General features: G+C 38.1%; 1 protein-coding gene across 6 annotated transcripts in view; it reads left to right on the top strand.

Moving 5' to 3' along the window:
• The window catches only part of LOC122557198 (ATP-binding cassette sub-family C member 5-like), a 190985-nt gene extending 178437 nt beyond the window's left edge, over nt 1–12548 (top strand). For all 6 annotated transcript variants that reach the window (XM_087992076.1, XM_087992080.1, XM_087992077.1 and 3 more), the window contains 5 exons: nt 1285–1444; nt 1628–1706; nt 8003–8116; nt 10836–11000; nt 12410–12548. In XM_087992076.1, coding sequence (XP_087848202.1) covers nt 1285–1444; nt 1628–1706; nt 8003–8116; nt 10836–11000; nt 12410–12520 — 629 coding nt within the window. In that variant the 3' untranslated portion in view covers nt 12521–12548. The remainder of the gene's footprint in view (nt 1–1284; nt 1445–1627; nt 1707–8002; nt 8117–10835; nt 11001–12409) is intronic.
• The last annotated feature ends 4366 nt before the right edge of the window (nt 12549–16914 follow it).

The following is a 16914-nucleotide window of genomic DNA, read 5'->3' as shown; positions in this document are numbered from 1 at the left end:
TTCCTGATGAAGGGCTTTTGCCTGAAACGTCGATTTTCCTCCATCTTTGCAACTAAACAATCTACAGACCCAGAAAATAGTACACTCTTACTGCTCTGAAAACACTGCTCCAGGCTAGCTTAGTAGCTATGTTTTTATATTTTTAAAGTTTAATCAAGAGACAGATCTCAATGAAAAAATGTCATCAAAAATCCCCACTGTGTTTACTATTGTAGATTTATAAAGAAGAAGTAAAATTACACTTTAAAACAAGCCACTTAACTGCTCCCTTGCTGTCTGAAAACCAACTCTCCACCACCATGCTCTATCTTCTACCTTTGAGACAGTTCTGTAACCAAATGCCTCATTCTCCCTGTATTCCATGAGATCTAACCTTGCTCACCAGTCTCCCATGGGGAACCTTGTCGAACACCTTAGTGAAGTCCATATAGATAACATCTACTGCTCTGCCCTCATCAATCCTCTTTGTTACTTCTTCCGAAAACTCAATCAAGTTTGTGAGACGTGATTTCCCATGTATAAAACCATGTTGACTATCCCTAATCAGTCCTTGCCTTTCTAAATGCCTTTCTTGTGGGCAGCACGGTAGCACAGTGGTTAGCACTGCTGCCTCACAGCTCCAGAGACCTGGGTTCAATTCCCGCCTCAGGCGACTGACTGTGTGGAGTTTGCACATTCTCCCCGTGTCTGCGTGGGTTTCCTCCGGATGCTCCGGTTTCCTCCCACAGTCCAAAGATGTGCAGGTCAGGTGAATTGGCCATGCTAAATTGCCCGTAGTGTTAGGTAATAAGGGGTAAATGTAGGGATATGGGTGGGTTGCGCTTCGGCGGGGCGGTGTGGACTTGTTGGGCCGAAGGGCCTGTTTCCACACTGTAATGTAATCTAATGTAATCTAATCTAATCTATACCTGACATATGCTTCTTTTTCTTAACCAATGCCTCAATTTCTTTAGTCATCCAGCATTCCCTATACCTACCAGCATTTCCTTTCACCCTAAGAGGAATATACTTTCTCTGGACTCTCGTTATCCCATTTCTGAAGGCTTCCCATTTTCCTGCCGTCCCTTTACCTGCAAACACCTGTCTCCAATCAGCTTTTGAAAGTTCTTGCCTAATGCCGTCAAAATTGGCCTTTCTCCAATTTAGAACTTCAAGAGATATTCCTTTTAACTGGAGTACATTAAATGGTGGTTAAATTATTTTATGAATGGAAAGCCACTTGCAAGAAGATGATGAATGGTAACAAATTATTAATTGATCCCATATACCATGTTTTATATACAGGGAAATCATCCCTAGGAGTGACTTTATTCAGACTGGTAGAAATTTGCAATGGATCTATTACAATAGATGGCGTGAAGATTAGGGATATTGGATTGGATGACCTGAGAAAGAAGCTATCCATTATTCCACAGGAGCCTGTGCTGTTTGTTGGGACAGTCAGGTATGTATCTAGCTTGACTAAGGAGAGTTCCTGACATATTATGCCAAGATTGGTAGTATTGATGATACCATATATGAGAAAAATCTTCATTTATCTGAAGTCTAGATCCTGTGGTAACATGACAGCTATATTAACAATAAATCCACATTATGAATAATTTTGTTGTTTCTGTGTTTATTTCAGGACAAACCTTGATCCCTACAATCAGTACACTGATTTGCACATTTGGGATGCATTAGAAAGAGTTCACATGAAAGAAAGTGTAAGTATTGGTTAAATATAAGTGAAGTAATATAAATTTGCATTTATGTTGCATGTATCTGTTAGATCTTGTATGTTTGTAGTGTTTGAGACATCTTGGTTTTCCCCTTCATACCATCATTTCTTTACAATTCTATCTCATCAGAACGTTCCCTTGTCACATCACAGAAACAAAATATAATTGTTTTTAGTTCTAATATTTTCATTGTAACAATATTTATTAAAGAAGTGTTTATAGAGTACCTTTTATTATGCAAAAAATGCTCTCAGGTGCTCCAAAGTGGTGTATTTTGTTTTTGAAGACTCGACAGCAATGTTCCTTCTCAGCTGTGTGCGTGCAAGACCACACACAAATCTAATCCAATAGGCTGTACAAAATTTCCTTTCAGGTATGAAAATGTGCGGTGTATGTGAATCTTAAAAGGACCAGGAAATGTAACTAACAGACTGTGCACAACAAACACAGGCTGGTGGGAACATCAATTTAGGAAGACATTGTGAAGATAACTTGAATAATTTGACAAGATTTTTATGATAAGTCTCATCATACAAAATTTTTGATTAGATTAGATTACTTACAGTGTGGAAACGGGCCTTTCGGCCCAACAAGTCCACACCGACCCTCCGAAGAGCAACCCAACCAGACCCATTCCCCTACATTTACCCCTATATCTAAAACTACAGGCAATTTAGCATGGCCAATTCACCTAACCCCCACATTTTTGGACTGTGGGAGGAAACCAGAGCACCCGGAGGAAACCCACGCAGACACCAGGGAGAACGTGCAAACTCCACACAGACAGTCGCCTGAAGCAGGAATTGAACCCGGGTCTCTGGCGGTGTGAGGCAGCAGTGCTAACCACTGTGCCACCGTGCTGCCCACTATTGTGGCAAGTTTTATTTTTATCAGTGCGACAAAATGGCAGCTGAGATATTTGTAGGAATATTGCATAGCATTTTTTTACTAGAAGAGACTTGATGACTCGCTCTCTGATATCACTGTTGTGTTGTAACTTCCATGGAAATTGAGCTTTAAAATTTTGTAAACTCTGTTGAAAAACTGTATTTTCTTAATTTGAATGGCCTGGGTGCTAATTTTATTCCATGGATTAGTTGTATTTTACTGTTGGACTGAATTTTTGTCCTGCAGCAGGATGCACTCTTCTGTAGTACACCCAACTCCAGAAGGGCACAACTTGCTGCAGTAAAGCGGTACTTTTCATCTTTTATGAAGATTGTTACTTTCCTATGAATTTGAGAGATCAGTGCAGGTACAATAATGTACAAAGACGATCACAGAGAGTGTGATGAGATCTCATTTAGTACACAGAGATTCCATCATCATAAGAAAGTCGAAACATGTGTTTGTTTTGGAGTCAAAACAATCCCTACAATTTATCAATGATTGAGAGTTATTTATTATTCTTTGACATAACTGAACGCATCCTCATACAAGGATGTACTTTATTATTCTGTGTACTGACAGCTCTGATTATTAAATCTTAATGTTAACTGAAAATTATGGGACACACACTGTTACTGATCAATGAATTTTATTCCAAGCGACAGAAATTCAGTTGCATACAAAATGACAAGACATAAGCTGCAGTAAATGGCTTTAGGCATGAAATTGAGATCGGTCGTAACAATTATTTGTTGCTATAATTGCCATTTTGCGACAAAAATGATACCCACTGCATGCAGTCTCACTTGCCACATCAATCACATTGGACCTCCTACTGGTGAAGATGTTAACTAATGTTTGTAAAGCAAACATTATTGTCACATGTCAATACAAGCAGAACCATTTGATAGTTTTATACACCAGCCAATGCCCTCTGTTAGCCTGACACAGCTGAGCAAGTGTTAAGCAGCATGAAGGACTCTGCACTAGCACTATTTAGCAGGATCATCAACTCTGTCTATCTTTGTCTCGTCATCCATTGAACCTAGGAGGACTTTTACCACAGAGTGCAACTCATGGCAAGAACCTGCGCATTAATGCTTTTAATGGGCCGAAGGGCCTGTTTCCACACTGTAGGGAATCTAATCTAATCTGGGGAAGCTGTTGTGCTGCAGCTACCACATGGTTCTAGCTGATCTGGAGACTCTTATGTTCTTATCACATACCATTGGTGTATTGGAAGTATTTACAGTGACAACCTGTTTAGCCACATTGTGAATGCACCTTCTGTTGCCATCAAGTCAGGCTGTTGGACTCCATCTCTGTGACTTCGATGTAGAATGCTACGACTGTGCCACAAGACCAGATTGAAATACATATGATTAGTTACTCATTTGATTTCTGTTGACTGTTGTAATAATTGTGCAAATCTTTAGTCTTCTAAAAATCTTTAAAGTTGTTAAAGTCAATAGAGAGTAGTAGGGAATCACCATTCAGTGAGATCAAGGCAGGCCCTATTGAGATCCAAGTTCTGCATTCCCAGTTCCAAACCCAATAACCTTTTGATTCCCTCACAAAAATCCTTCTACCTCTATCTTTAAAAATATTTAATAGCCCTGCTTCCACTGTCTCCGAATGCAGCGAGTTCCAAAGTCACACAGTCCTCAGAGAAATTACCTATTATATACTATGTATACTTTACAGTTCATTCTGTTTATTAATTTAGACATAACTAATCATGATTCTGATTTATATTACTATTAAAATGAGGAAGTGGAATCTTGTTTAGTAACTTTCTAAATTTGGCAGTCATTTAAGAAATGTTGTTCATAGAATCCCCACAGTGTGGAAACAAGCCATTCGGCCCAACAAGTCCACTCCGACACTTCAAAGACCATTCCACCAAGACTGACCCCCCTACCCTATCCCTGTAATCCTGCTTTCTTCATTGCTAGTCAACCTAACCTATACATCCTTGCACACTATGGGCAATTTACCATGGCCAATCCACCTAACCTGCACATCTTTGAACCCACGCAGGCACGGCGACAATGTGCTAACTCCACACAGACAGTCACCTGAAGCTGGAATTCAACCTGGGTACTTTGGTTTGTGCATCTCCTTAGGGAACATAACACAAGCAAGTCACATTGCTAACTTGTGCTAACAGATGATGAACAGGCAATGGGAAGTCAAGAATTGAGTTACTTGCCACAGAATTCCCAGCTTTTGAACTATTCTAGTGAGACAATGGCTGAAATTTTCCAATGGCCTGACAATCATTATTCCAACATAGTTGGGAGTTACGAATAGGTACCTTGTGGAGCTCCTAGCAGTAAATGCTGAAGGAATTGCCTGATAGTTGAAGATTCCACTGAGCAATTCCTCTACAGCTGGAACCTTCAAAAGTCTCAATTCAAATCAAGGATATCTGAAGGTTATGGTGAAATTAAGTAAATAGTTACTCAACAAAAGCCAGATTGTTAAATATGTAGTCTAACTCCTGAGCAAGTATTCAATTGTCCCTATACACACCTTATAGATTCACAAATAAAATTCTCCCAGACCACTTCACTAAACCCCTTCCCACCCCACCCCACCAAACACCCTGACTGGTCATCCCCTTCCACCGCTTGCCCGACCTCCCTTTCTCTGCCGCTGGATATGGTCTTGCCTTTGTCAGATCTGACTTCCACTCACTATTCCTCCTCCCATTGGCCCACATTTCTCCCACCTGCCCAAGCTACCTTAAACACTACATCACTTAGTTTGCCCTATTCCCTATCCAGTTAACACCCTACCCCTTTTCCACTTGATATCCTATCCACTTCGCACTGTACTCGCTACTCATCTGTCACTTAACCCCCTACCAGCTGACATGATTTACCTAGCGCCCTGGCATCGTACCTACCTGAGCCCCAGCATCCAACCCTCTATCAATTTGGCACCTTATTCTTCCGATACTCAACAGTATACTTGCCTTATGTACTTACTGTTTGACAGAGCTATTATAGAAAGTGGCTTGACCTTTGAATATCACAATGTGGCAGCTGATTGTTGTGAAAGGAGGGCATGGTTTGCCTTCCCTGACACTTTTGCACCACAGAAGAACAATGGTGCAAAAACAGTAAAGCTCCTGTTTCCTGAAGGATCCCTGATTGGAATCTTCTCTCAGAAATGTGGACCTTCCTCCTTTAGTGAAAAAAGGACAAAATGGCAATTTGCATGAAATTTCCAGCCCATTATTTGTATAGATTGTCTGGTTAGGTCATTAACCAATGGTACCCCCAAGTTGTTGATGGTGGAGGATTCTGCAATGATAATACCTGCTTCTGTTGCTTGTTGACCTTGTGCATGAAGACTGCTTCAATATCTGAGATGTTGTGAGTAGTACTGAACGCGGAAAACACCAACATCGCTCTTCTGGTCTTATGTCGGAGAGATGCTTATTGATGGAGCAGCTGAAGATGGTCGGACTTCGGAGACTAGCTGAAGGAACTTGGGGGATCTTATAGAGCAGATATAGGGTCCCTACCTCTGGGCCAGCATGGGATATGTCCCATCTGCTCTGGAGCTGTGTAAAAATATCTCTGATTATGTTGATCAGAAAATATCTAGCCTGAAAATCTTCTGCTCTCATTTCCTTGGCCTGATTCCACTGTGCCAAGTATGAGTCCAACCAATACAGTGTAGCACCCCACTGCCGCATTGATTTCAGATTTGCTAATTCTTTTAGAGGCCATGCTGATCAAATATTGCCTTTATGTCTTTCTCACCTCGTCTTTGAATGTTACTCTTTTGTCCATGATTGAACCAAACCTGCATTGAAGTCCAGAGATGAAACATTCAGGGCAGTATCCAAACAGTGGTAGTGAGCATGTTATTTTTGAGTAAATGCTGCTTGATAGCTTTCTATCACTTTGATAACTGAGAAAAAACCCATTGGGCTTTTGCAGCAGTGCATAAGCACTTTCTACATTTTTAAGAATATGGCATTTAGCTATACAGGAAATGCTTGGCTAGAGGCCAAGTTAGTTCATGGCATAAAGCTTGGCATAGTACTGCTAGGATTAGATTAGATTACATTACATTACATTACAGTGTGGAAACAGGCCCTTCGGCCCAACATGTTGACAGGGTCCATAATTTTGCTGTATCCATGCTTTCAGGTGCTGCTTGGTATCACACTGAGTGAATCAAATTTGCTGAAGACTTGCATCTGAGATGCCGGGGACCTCAAGAGGTGACTGAAATGGATTATCAATTCAGTACTTCTAGCTGAAGATAGTTGCAAAATATATGTCTTGCCTTTAGCATTGATGTGCTGGAGTCCCTGATCATTAGGCCTGGGGATGCTTGTGGAACCTTCTCCTCTTCTGGTTAGCTGTTTAACTGCCCACTGTATTCATGACTGAATGTGATAGGACTGAAAAGCTTTGATCTGAGCTACTGATTGTAGATTCACTTGCCCCCGTTTGTTGTACAATGCTTCTGCTAATTGGCATGCATGAAGTCCAGTGTTGTAACTTCATAGTTTGGTCCCTAATTCTTAGCTATGCCTGGTGCTGCTCTTGGCATGTTCTTCTTCATTCTTCACTGAACCAGGTTTGATCCCCTAGCTTGCAGGTAATGGTAGACTCTGGGATATGCAAGCCATGAGATTCCAGATTGTCATGAAATACAATCTTTCTCATGCTGATAAACACTGATTGCCCAGTTTTGAGTTGTTAAATCGGTTTGAAATCTATCTTCTGTAGATTGGCGTAATACCGCATAACATGTTAGAGAATGTCTGCAATGTGAAGATTAAAGTTAATTGCTACAAGAATTATGTGGTAGTCACAATAGTATCGTAGGTAAATGCATCTGGAACAGGTAAATCTGCAAGGATGCAATCAAGGATTGTTTGCGCTTTTGTTGGTTCTCACCTCCTGCTGCAGGTGGCTATGTACTTCAAGACTTGAGCTACTAAACCACATTTGGCAATGGACTTTGAAGATCCCCACCCACCCAGAATATTATCTGTACCCATACTAACATCAGTGCTGGTTTGGATGCTGTCCAATTTAGTTTCCTTTCTGTTAAGTTCTGTTTGCCCTCAAGGTAAGGTCATAACTACACTACAACCTGACTATTCTGAAAAGAGATTAGACAATCACTGTAGTTGGAAGAAAAACTTTATTCACATCCAACCTGTGCTACCCCTGACCTGGAAAAGTTCAATACTTAAAAAAATGGGAGTTTTTTTTTCCATTCTTCAAAATTAACGCCTTTTATACTGAAGAAAACAAGACATTACCAACATTTTTATTACAAGAATGAAAATAGATTTTTTTTTCAATTTTTGAATTGATGTCACTAACACATTGTATTTTGGATGTATGATTTTACAGATAATGCAACTGAATGAGAAACTCAACTTTGAGATCACAGAAAATGGAGAAAATTTTTCTGTGGGAGAGAAGCAGTTATTATGTGTAGCTCGAGCCCTGCTTCAGCACAGCAAGGTAATAATTTCAAAGGAAACCTTCAGCAGTTTTTACTGCTTGAGTAAAGCATTGATCAAATTGAAGATGGTTAATCATTTTGAAGAGTTGACATGAAATCCAGAACATTTATCCAGACATTTAAATACTAAATGCAGAAGTGATTCTGTTTTCTGAATTTAAAGAAGGAAAAATAATTACAAATATTTTTGGAGAAGTAGAGGCTTAAAGGTAACAAATTTAAAGATTTTAAATAATGTAGGTGAGATTAGAACTAATGATAGCTGAATTGTTGTGAAATAAATTACAGGAATTCTATTATAGAAGGCAGGGTGGCTGTTTTTACTTTGCTCCTTACTGGCAGATTTGAGGGTGGGGACATGAAATCCAGCAAACTGGCCCTCCTGCTCTCCATCTGCCAGCTACCTGTCCACTCCTGCTGTCTGAAATTTGACAGGGGTCTAAGGAATCTTATGTGGTCCATTTTCTAGTCAGTATGTTGAGGCCATTAAATAGCCACTTAAGGGTCTAATTCCACTCAGCTGGTATTTCACCCACAGCAACTATAGGCCAATGCCATGTGGGAACCTCATCAGCTTTAACTGCACAAATCAATGTTTCACAATAGGAATAATATCCTTTACTAGGTCCCCTGGACCCATCTGAAGCATCTAACCCCAACATTGTTTCCCTTCCTTTTTACCCTTTTCCTGAACTTTTGAACCTCAGCCCCTTATCCACTCGCCTAGACTCTAGATTATAAACATAAATGTGTTTCTCGGTGTGGCAGGACTGCTTGTAGTCACAGCAGTGGCCATCAGTCTGAACTCCTGGCTTTCCAGAGTGGCCAGCTCCAAGGAAGACTTCCAACTGTGAAAAGGAGGTTCTGCTTCAAAGCATGATTCCCAGCATTAAATTGCTGTGTTGCAGCCATCGGGATTATCACCACGCTGGTTCCCTAAAAGGCAGGTTTACAACTCCCTATTAAATACGGGCCTATGAATGGGTTAGATTAAGTCCTAACCAAAAGATTATTTGCGTTATGCCAAGTAAATTGAAATTTTACATATAATGTCAGATATCCTCTCTGAAGACACCCATCTGGTGATGGTGATTTGTTTAAAAGCTATTTCCTTTCTCTTGTAATTATATTCTTTGGAGAATACCAAGATGCTCTGAAACATTGCAGTGTTTAAACTGTACAAATAAAATAGCTGTGGATCCCTTTCTTCCTATGACATGATCTTGTTTTTATAGAAATGCTTTCAAATCTGACCAGCCCAAGATATCAGGAGTCTTTTCATAACTTTCTTGTTGACATGATAATGTCTAAGGGGAAAGTGACACTAAATCTAAATTTTAATTGCAACTCTTGTGGTCATTAGGTGTGGAAGCACCTGGGCAACAGCTCCCACAGAATCAGAATACAGTAGAAATAATTTTACATTTTTTATAAAAAGTTATCAATTGAAACAAGTATAGGTATTCTTCTTAGCTGAAGGCAATGTAAGATTTTGTCAAAAGAACATTGAAGGAAAAAATAGTGGATAGCTGGATAATAAATAGCAAGGAGAAAGTGAGGGCTGCAGATGCTGGAGATCAGAGCTGAAAATGTGTTGCTGGAGAAGCGCAGCAGGTCAGGCAGCATCCAAGGAACAGGAGAATCGACGTTTCGGGCATAAGCCTGAAGAAGGCTTATGCCCGAAACGTTGATTCTCCTGTTCCTTGGATGCTGCCTGACCTGCTAATAAATAGCAAGATCTATATTTCAATTATGTTAAATGTTGGGAGCTCTATGGATTTGCTATCAAAGCAGATAAAGTGTAATGCGCATGTATAGCAAATAGCAAGCATGGAGAATTTAATGCTGGCGCCTGTTTTAAAGGAAAAGGACGTGCATATCAATAGTACTTGAATCACTGAATTATTGGAATGTATTACTAGATCAGCTTAATTAAAAACACACGTAGTATGTTAAGATCTGGATTAGACTTCATTTAGAATAATATTCCTTATTTTAGCACCCTCATGTAATAGATAATATAGAAGCCTGTAGAAAAAACTTACATGTAGATGCAGTAGAATGATAGTTTAAAGACTTCTCATATGTTAGACACAGAAGGTTTGAGCTATTTGCTCAAAAAAGTGATGACTTATAAAAAGTGATTATTGATGTATTTTAAATTAATGAAAGGAATAGATTTAGTTCATGGATTGACTGTTTAAATTATAAGGAATGGTTTAGGAAACAGTACTTGTGTAGACTTGTGTCTGAGTTACATTAGTGCAGATTAGATGTCAAGAAGTACTCATTTCTTCCAGAGTCTGCAATCTATTAAACGTTTACAGCTCATGCAGTTAGCACAAATTTACGACATTCAAAAGTGAGCTGGATAACGAGTTTGCGTATAATGAAGAGCCGGGTGGTTACAGATAATGTGCCTCCCAGTCAGCCATGGTGTCCTACAGATGTTTGATCTTGCATTGTTGGAGAGGGACTTTGGGGTTACATGTGAGAAGTTTGAGTCTTCAAGCCTTCCCTGGAATATTTTTTCTTATTTAGCTCCCCCAGGGAATTGCCAGGCTGATGCTGAGTGTATAGGGATTCCAATGAGGATCATACTATAAGTTGAGTATAAGTCTCATGCCCTTTGTTTTCATATGATCATGATCTGCATTTCACTCAATGGCACCTTCCAGTTCAATGCTGTAAGTTTAAAACATTTCCTTTTCAATATAGATTTTATTACTAGATGAAGCCACAGCTGCCATTGATACAGATACTGACATGTTGATTCACAAGACCATTCAGGAGGCATTTTCTGATTGTACAATGCTGATTGTAGCTCATCGTCTTCACACGGTATTAAACTGTGACAGGATCATGGTGCTGGATCAAGGCGAGGTAAAATGTTTTTGCTGGTCAGAGTTAAGTTTGTAAAAGATTAAAGATTAGTTTTTGGGAACTAAAAGTTAATTTATTTTGAATTTCTCTCTTTTATAATTGCTGACCTCAGTTTCCCAGTAAGTAAAGATAGGAAAAACACATCCAGTGTTTCTGCTTTGAATAAAAATGATGCCTGCTCAAAAGTGCACAGTTGAAGAATGGAATGTCTATGATGCCCGTCAATAAACATCCTTTGGTTCAGTTGTAATAGAGTTTAAAAGCATCGTCACATACAGAAATCATATTACAGCTTAACACCAATTCCCATGTCAATGTCTGTCAACATTAACTGAATATCTCAAGTACTTGAAGTTGCCCTCAGATTTAATAATACCAGGCATTGATAGCCATGCTACAGTACAAGCCAGACCATTATGTCTTTGGAATTTAATGCTGCCTTTATTTACTAAAACAAGATCTAGTATGTAGCCATTCTACCACTTCTTGAAGGCACCAAGAATTCTGTGGAGGCACAGAATATTGCAGATAGAGCAAATTGAAAGATGTAGTTTCTGTTCATTATCCTATGCATAATATTACATGAGCGTCTATCTGTATTGTGCATTCTTTCATCCAAACATTTCTCCCATTTTCTTTCATTAACCTCTCACCATTTCTTTTTATTCCCGTCTCCCTCATTTGATTATCTAACCTCCCATTAAACACAAAAAACATTTATTATATACATGGCTAAGCATACCTAGCTATCAGTACAGTTCTAATAACTCTCAATTTCACAGGGAGCTTGAACTTTATTCCCAGGTTGATTTGAAGAACTTGGAAAGTTTTGCAAATGCAGTAATGAATGGTTCCAGTATCAGTGTAAGCTTGTTTTGTTAAATTCCATTTTTTTTTCTTTTGAAAGAAATCAATCTATCCCTTTATAAATCTATAAACGTAGCTGATATTAAAATTCAAAAATATATGGAGTGAAAGAGATGGTAGACCTAAAAATGGTTATAGTCCAACAGGTTTATTTGAAATCACAAGCTTTCAGAGCAATACTCCTTCATCAACAGGACTATTACCTGGTGTTGTGTGACTTCTGAGTTTGTCCCTCCCAGTCCAACACTGGAAACTCCACATCATTTGAGTGACTAAACAACATTTGCTACCAAGGTTAACGAATGAAGAAAGGTCACTTGAATGAGATGCTGGAAGATTGTCACCATATGTCTGGATGTACCCCAACACAACATTTGGGAGAGCAAACATTTGTAACTAAAAAGGAGTTGGTTTTAGTTCTTTCATTGATTGGGAGGGGGATACGAACTAGTGTGTTCAGTCGGCAATATGAGTACTGATTTCTGATAACAAATGAAATCAAGTACAAAATGTTTTAATATTAAAATCACTTTATTTATTAGATTGCTGAGTTTGACAGCCCCAGTGTCCTGCTCTCCAATGACAACTCAAGATTCCATGCAATGCTTAGCGCAGTGGAAAACAGGATAATAGCATCACCATCCAGCAGTTAATCTCCTTGTTCAGCAATCAAGTTGGAACGCTCCAGACTATCACTGGCCACACTGCATAGTGCAACCTCTCTACATAAGAAACCAAAAAAAAAATGGAGGACTCTTTGCAGATGGATAAAGTGATTCCAAGTGATCTGTCACTCATGAATACCTTATTTATTATACTTTACAGACAGCACAAAACATCAAGTAATTTGACAGTGTTTTTGTCTTCTAAAGGGGAATATCTAATGAAATATGTTGGGAGTAATTAGTGTAAGAGTCCTTTAGTGAAATACTGCACAATACACTGACTTTTGAGAAGGAACAGATCTGTCTCAATTTCAAACTGTATGCAGAGCAGCCTTGGAATATTTTTAAATTAAGTTTTTTGCTTAGAGCTTCCTTTCAAAGGTATGTCTAAATTAATTATTCTTTGTTAAAAAGCTAGTCTTTGAATATTAACAAGAAGGGAGGAATCTTAAGTACTTAATTGTAAAACCAAGATTCAAAACTTAAAAGGTTGAATGTAAGGTTGGACATCTTCCAACGCAGAACTTTCTTGTGCTAAAATTGGTTTTGAAAATACATAAAAAGGATTTTCTTTCCCTTCTAAAGACTTCAATCCTTATTGTTTTGCCAGAACCAGGAACATTTGGTAAGGACAACTTTGTATCACCATCAGCAAGTTTTCTGTTGTTTTCTAAATGCAGCTCACTTTCAATCCATCTACTTTCTCGAGAAAGGGAGTGTAATATTAATCTTTTACAAATTTCTTCATTTATGAAAAATTGGATTCACTGTGTTAAAAAAAATCTGTGAAAATGGGTTTATCCTGGCCTAAGATTCCATAATATTCTTATTTGGAGCAGACAGAATATTTCACACTTGCACACCATTCTTTAAAATCTAAGTGCATGCTGTCTATTTTGTGGTCCATTGAAAGTTCTTTTTGCAATATTGATTCTATCATATGAAACTGTATAAAACTAGAATGAGGAGTGTGGTGAGTCACTAACTCCCAAATCAGGTAGCTGCTTCACAATCATATACCACTGAACACAGCTCTGTCTGTGTTCTTGGGAGAAATAAATTTCAAGCAATGCCCTTAAAAGTTTCTGAATCTAACTCCAAAGCAGCTTTTCACCACAAGAAAGCTTTTTAATAAAGCAGGTAAAAGAATTGAACCTTATTGAGAATCTAGTTGTATAAAACTTTGTTTGATTCAATATTTGTTTAAATGTTTGTTTCTATATATACATATATATGCTATGGAGGATGAAGCCGAGACTACACATTAGTATGAGCATGATTAATAGTACATAGTTCATCAACACATATTGATAAACAGCCAGATTTTCTGACCACTCATTTTAATGTTCAGAAAATATAATTCTAGTCTCTAGCATTATCAGATGACAATATCAAGAGTTTCTTAAAGCCTGTGCTGTGCTTTGACAATCATAAAAAAAGCTCTTGTTACTGTGCATATACTGACTGGATCAAAACAGTGGCTGTCCAGGGTCAAAAGGTGGGTAACTGAGTCTTTAAGAATATTCTTATTTGTTACCTTTTTCTAAGAAAACAGTTAAATGCCTGAGATGTTAATATATTTCTAAGTATGTTAACATCTAAGAGTGTTAGTTGAACAATTCCAAAGACATCACAATCTGTGAAGCTGTCAACACCAGCATTGAAACTCCAGAAGTACCACACTCAATCCTATTAAATAATACGATTTACTGCTGGGGAATTTTCAGTGAAAACCTTAATGTTCATTATGCTAAGATTGGAAGAAATACAATCAATTGTTAAATATTTAGCATTCTCCCTCACTGGTGATTTAAGGAAAATTCTCAACTTAGCTATTATTTGAAATGACCTGATCAAGGACAAATTAATTATATAAACAGTTCCAGCCTGCAGCAATCTTTTCAGTGTAAATATTAGGAACATTTCATGTGTATAGTAAGTAATGTTGGTGGTTTATTTTCTTTTGTTTCTCATTGTTGATGCAACAGAAAGAGTGCATTAATGAGTGTCCACCACAGAAGGTGAAATAATCGGTGGTATGAAAATTGATATCCATCAAATTATCTATTGCCCTGAATACTCAGTTCTATTATTAAGTATGTCCTTTTTTCCTTGAACCTAAGGGCATTTCTACCATACCCACATTGGCAGTGGCTTCTCAGTATTACGTTATGTGGGAATAGTCATTGTAATCAAAATTTGTCAAGCTTAAATATATTCCTTCAACTGCCAAATTATCTTAATAAATTCTTTTCTTGCTGTGTAAAGGTAGAGTGACTGATTTGTGTAACTATATCATAATCTTACCAGTTTTTATACCAATCACTTTGGTTAAATGTTTTTTAAAGAACTTGGAATTTCTGTACCATCTTCCTAACCCACCATTGTCACTTTGGCAGATTCCTTGGTAAAACTATGTACATGTCTCAATTCCACTTTTTCTGCTGATATTCTGACAAAGTAATGTTTGGAATTAGGAAGACTAGCGGACATTATCCCACAAAGTATTTCTCATAATCTTTCTCATCTCTCTATATTTTACCTCAATTCATGTCAGCATTGCTGTCTTTTTTTCATATTCCGTTCCAAAACACTCCCTATTCACATTCCCTCTCCCCTACATTGCTTTGAAATTAAAAATGAATCACACATTCTTTCAATATTTTATCCCTGTATCTCAAAACTGTATTCTTACATTGGCTTAATTCTCCCTTGAACAATCTGCAAGCTTTTAAAACAAAGCAAGGGCTATCTAAGTCCACTACTCAATTTAGCTCACCTCATTTTATTATTTTGAGGCTCACTGATGTCTTGAAATGTAGGCTTTGGTTCTTCATCCAAGGTTTTCAACAATTAAAGACTTGAGTGGCATAAAATAAAATAAGGGCAAAATAAGGCCCTCTATAATAAGGGCAACAGGTGCTCCTGTACTGTTTGATCAGGTAGATTTAAATGTTGATAACATTACTGGGGCATTATTTGCTAAGTGCACAACTCATGGTCAGAGTTGTGGTTATTTACACACCATGTTTATGTGAATGTTTGCACGTTGTACTAACTTGGTGTATACCACCAAAATGCATTATTATATTTACAGTATTTCTAGTGGATATTATTACTACAAATTCCTCCTATGTCAGAGTTCTTCAGTGTACAAATTTGCTGTAAAGATGTGAAAAAAGAGAATACAAGACTGAAAGATTTTGTCACATTTCTGGTATGGGCCAGCCCAGCATCATCTTGACTCATTCTTTGCAGCGTTCTAACAAATTACTGTCTTTTCTTTTGCAATTTTGTAAAGGGTAGACAAAGAAGTTTCTAACCTGCCCAGAACTCTGTTTATATATCAATCTCTGTGTATGATAATGCAATAAAAAGACTTGCCTTGATGTAAGATAGAACTTATAAACAATAAAAGTATTTTTGTAGTCTAATGGTGGCTATTGTTATTTTTTTGTTATTTTTCTGTGTCACTATAAAAAAAGCTGAAAGATTAAAAAAATATTCTCTGCTTATTGTTTGTTAGAAAGCATTTCAGTAACTTTGCTTTTTACTGTACGGTTTTGTTTCTAAATTTTAAAAAAAGTAGAAGCTGGGTATCAGAAATTTTTGGAGAAACTCAACTCTAAAGGTGACTGGACCCGAAACGCTAACTCTGCTTTCTGTTCACAGATGCTGCCAGACCTCAGTGTTTTTTCCAGTGAATTCTGTTTTTGCTTGTAGTAACTCATGCTAAATTGTGGGTAAGTTTTTGAAAATTTTTCATTCATGGGAAGTGGGCATCACTGGCTGGGCAAGTTGCTCTTGAGAAGGTGATGGTGAGTGCCCTCTTGAACCACTGTGGTCCATTTGGCATATGTGGACTCACAATTCTGTTGGACAGTGAGTTCCAGCATTTTACACAACAATGTTGAAGGCGTGGTGTTATATTTCCAGGTCAGGATGATGTGAGGCTTGGCGAGGAACTTGCAGGTGGTGGTGTTCCCATGTAGCTGCTGCCACTGTCCTTTTGAGATTGTAGTGGTCACAGGTTTGAAAGGTGCTGTCTATGGAACTTAGGTGAATTTCTGCAATGAATTTTGTAAATGGTACACATTACCAGTACTGTACATCTGTGGTTGATGAAGTTAATGTTCGTGGATGTAGTGTCTAGTAAGAGAGCTGTTTTCTCTTGTATGGTGTCAAGTTTCTTGAGTGTTGTTGGAGCTTCATTCGTCCAGGAAAGTAGAGAGTATTCCATCGCACTCCTGACTTGTGCCTTAGGGACAGGCTTTCTGGAGTCAGAAGCTGAGTTATTCTCTGCAGGATTCCTAGACACTCACATGCTCAATTATACAGCTATTCCAGTTCAATATCTGGTCAATGATAACCCTCAGGATGTT

The sequence above is a fragment of the Chiloscyllium plagiosum genome, unplaced genomic scaffold (assembly GCF_037043375.1).
Source record: "Chiloscyllium plagiosum isolate Xiang-an unplaced genomic scaffold, Cpla_swu_hap1 HiC_scaffold_11, whole genome shotgun sequence".
Classification (NCBI taxonomy): domain Eukaryota; kingdom Metazoa; phylum Chordata; class Chondrichthyes; order Orectolobiformes; family Hemiscylliidae; genus Chiloscyllium; species Chiloscyllium plagiosum.
The sequence above is the reverse complement of the archived record's forward strand: the minus strand, read 5'-3'. Positions and strand labels throughout refer to the sequence as shown.